General features: G+C 38.3%; 1 protein-coding gene across 1 annotated transcript; it reads right to left on the reverse strand.

The window, feature by feature from the left end:
* Positions 1-218: 218 nt before the first annotated feature.
* GCK72_023058 (uncharacterized protein) lies at positions 219-2,687 on the reverse strand (the record flags this gene model as incomplete). Its single annotated transcript, XM_053735208.1, has 3 exons — positions 219-448; positions 866-944; positions 2,586-2,687. The coding sequence occupies 3 exons, from the start codon at positions 2,685-2,687 to the stop codon at positions 219-221; spliced, it is 411 nt and encodes a 136-aa protein (XP_053578774.1).
* Between the last annotated feature and the right edge of the window lie 1,260 nt (positions 2,688-3,947).

Genomic DNA, 3,947 nt, shown 5'->3' on the forward strand with positions numbered 1-3,947 from the left:
TGATATCTCTTATCTGGCATGCTTTCTTTCTGTAGAAAGGGTTTATTTCTGCATTCAAGGAAAACATTTTCTCATTTTCTAGGTCCGTCTTCATAAACGATCCGAATCAGATGATGACTTCTCTCTGTCCTTTTCTGTATAATTTTGTGACGTAAAACTTCGTGCAAGCGGGTCGTGCAAGCTCTGGCTTTTCCGCACACCTGCCGGGGAAGGAAACCCTACTCCGCGGCTTTCTTTTTGTAGGCAACATGCATTCTAGTGCTCACCGCTACACCCGCTTTCTCCATGTGCGCTTGGATTTTGTCTTTTGATCGTCGTAGTTTGAGTGTCGGTAACTTGATTCTTGAGCTGTACGATGAGAAATTATAGCGTTTATCCGAACATATGAGAGGGTTGAAAGCCATCCATTTATCAGGAACCACAAGCTTTTTGAAATTTGGGTAAGTATCTGAAATATGAAGTTGTTGAAATTTATGAAAAACGCGTTGAATTCAGTGAGGTTATTGTAATTTGGAGAAAAGACAAGAAACTTACTCAAATGATATAGTTTTGACGGATGATGTCGGCTTCATTGCCCAACATACATAGTTTTGAGAGTTTATCGAAATCTGCTAGCAATTCCTTACGTGGTCTTTCCGGTCCACGGTTGCTCTTCTACCTTCCAAGATTATTGAGACAGATTTCCGTGAAAAACTTCTCAAATTCTGTTGAAAACGTTCAGGTTTTTGAAGCTAGTTTGCAACAGTTTCTGATTTGATAAGCGGTCCCGTCCTATTTGTCCTTCACCACGTTCACGATCGGATTTATATCTTATCGTCAAAATTGTAATTGAAAACTTTGATACTCTTCTTGCAAACAAATCTACTTTCCACTTTCATTCCGTCGCATCTTTTGATAACTTCCAACTTTTTGTGCTTGGTCACTCCTTCTTTTGTTGCAAACGCCTACGAAATTCACGTCCAGAATCAGAATATTCAAAAGTTATCGATACATCTCATTTGTTCTTGCTGATGAATATTTGAGGCTACAGTTTGAGAAGATCTCTGCATCAACATTTTTTGTCCTTGCAGTTTCAATGTTGTATTCTTTTTTCTCTCCAGTTTTACGCATCGGCTTCTCATTAATTCTCGCCAGTAGTTGACCATCCGCATTTACTTGTTAGGCACTGAAGACACTATGGAGTGTTGAGCTAGAAGTCCTGAAAATGAAAATTATCAAGTTTTGTTGGGTTGAGCTATCAATCACTGCCTTTTGTGGAATAAAAACATCTTTTTGGAATTACCAAGCTGTCTAGGATGATATATTTTAAAGATTTTAGAGTACAACTTCCTCATTTACACAGAAATTACAAGGATCATAATCTAATTGATTCAAAAAGCAACGAGCACAACAAGAAGGAATTCAGCACAATCACACAGCAAGGGCAATAAACTACCGGAACATATCCTTTAAACAGATATTATTAAGGTAGCGATACGTTCCAAACTAACCCAAACTAACCTTATAACTTTCAAAACAAATGTTGCGTAGACTTTATCCCATTCTGAAGTTGATATTTTCTCAAGAAGGCAAATTACATGCCATTGTCAACGACTCCCTCTTTTTACATCGTTGAACATCCGTATTTCCCGGTCTTTCCTGCTTGGTTCGGTTCACAGTCTTGCCATTGTGCTTTTTCCTACTCACAGTATGCTGACTTCAGCGCAGTTTGTGCTGAATTTGAAGTACCGTCTATGTCTTTGGTTAATCTGGAACGGGTCAACAGATGCGCTTCAAAACATTGAATCTGGCGTGACAGGCTTCTCCACGATTGTCCTTTTCGTTCTTACTTGAAGCACTTTTAACTCAAGATATCGATGGACTCAGCCTCTGTCTGTGGTCGTAATTAAAATCTTTTTCAGTGAGCAAGCGGAGCTCACAATGGACCATTTCGTCATAAGGTATCAGATAAAACAATCGTATCAACAGTTGATAATTCTGAAAAGTTAAATTACCGTTTTTTTCCAACGTGAAAGGTTGGAATATACCAAAATTCTTTTTCTTTTTCCTGATAGAACGGCCTCGCTCGGTCTCGAAAGCAGTTTTTAGTCAATGTTGGTCCTCTTACTCTCGATATTTCTGTTATTTTTGTGTCTGCCCCAGCAAGTAAACTTTTCTACTGCATTTCTCGCAACTTCACACACGGTTAAATCGTCTTATTTTCTGTAAGCAACAATGAAATCCATTTGTCAGTCCTTGCGTTGAATCGATCTTCTCGGTACTCTTCTTATTGCGCCTTTGCTTTTTTGCTCAGACAAGTTGATCCTCCTTGTTTCCTTCTTCATTTTTTTTGAAGAACTCACTTTTCTGTAGGCTCTTCGTTTGAATGGATTAAAAACTTGATTTCTTCTCAATCTTCTCAACGTCCGTGGGGTCCTCCATCGCGAAATTTGGCTATATCAGTGGACAGCCACAGTCTTCAACGTTCGGCAAGTGCTCCTTGTTCAAAATGAATTTTTTGAATACCATAACAACAATATGTCGGTTTGGTGAGAGCCCTGAAAGTTGAAATGTTTGATGTGTTTGACAGTGACGTTGAAAATTACCACAAATTTGCGTGGATAGTATTGCTTTATGACAGAAGCAGCTTGCTTGGTCCAGAGAGCAACTTTCTTGGCAGTTTGTGACTGAGAAACGTCTTCTGTCATTTTTTGTTTTGCGACTTTTATTTTCATTCCTGGCGCTAAAATATCGAATTGGAACCAACAGGCATACCAACATCCACACCTATCGCTGCATCCGCAAACTTCAATTCCAGATTCGTATCCAAAAGTACCTACTCAGATTCAGTTATTGTAAAACCAGCACGTAAATGTTCCTGATGAAATATCTCGAACTTTAAATTGCGTTGATAGTAAACAAATGAAGCAGTTCAGTTGAGACAGCCAGATCGAGCAACCTGAAAAATAGATTATATAACTTTAGAACATCGTAAGGATCAATTGCTGACAATTAATAACTGCAGGGACAAAAACACATGTGAAAAGCGGTTCTAATGTTTCATCAATCTTATTTGTAGAAACAAGAGTGTCAAAGAAATTACCTAACAACACGATCACCATAAAAGCGCATGGCATGAAATGATTATCATCTTTAGAGGGAGGCGTGTGTCAGGAGCAAACTCGATAAAACAGAAGACAATAACTTGTTTGATGCCGTCAATCCTTACTCTCTTACCTTTATTTACAGGTTCTCCAATAATGTAGATTTATCAGAAGTTAATTCTTGTTCAATGTGTTCTGAGACTCTTCGCATATTGAATATCCCACGCTCGTATTGTCAAAAATTGGGACCAGAGATAAGCAGTGGAAGGGTGAGAACTTTTGTCGGAGTGCATGGTTCGAATCAAATATCAGATCTGAAATGCAATATCTTGATCATTGACAGATTAAATATTATCTTTATGTGTTTGTACTCATCTTCGTTTCTGTTGTGCCCAGGCAAGGTACCTCTCACCCAATAATGTTTGTCTCAGATCTTAAGAACAAACAAAAATCTTGCATTGCCGGATTCTAGAACAACCATGAACCCTTTCACTCCCCAATTAACTAGAAACGGGACTTTTTCACAACGAATTGCTCTGGTGCGAATTCTAAAACTATCATGAATAACTACAGATAAACGAAACCAATATATTTCTGAACATGACAGCAGACTGATTCAGAATCTGTTTTTATTGTTTGCCGTTGACCTGGCTTGTTTGGATATCCGATTAGTCGAAATTTTTCGGATATTTTCGGAGAACTTTGGATAAAACATTATTCCGAAGTTCTGCTCGGATATTGATTATTATTCAAACGACATTCATTTGAATATCCGTAGAAGACCAACTTGGACCGCGATTATCCGGCTAAAAGAGTTGATTTTGAAAGATCAAAGAGCTTTCCAGTACTAAACTACATCACAAT

The sequence above is a fragment of the Caenorhabditis remanei genome, chromosome X (genome assembly GCF_010183535.1).
Source record: "Caenorhabditis remanei strain PX506 chromosome X, whole genome shotgun sequence".
NCBI lineage: Eukaryota > Metazoa > Nematoda > Chromadorea > Rhabditida > Rhabditidae > Caenorhabditis > Caenorhabditis remanei.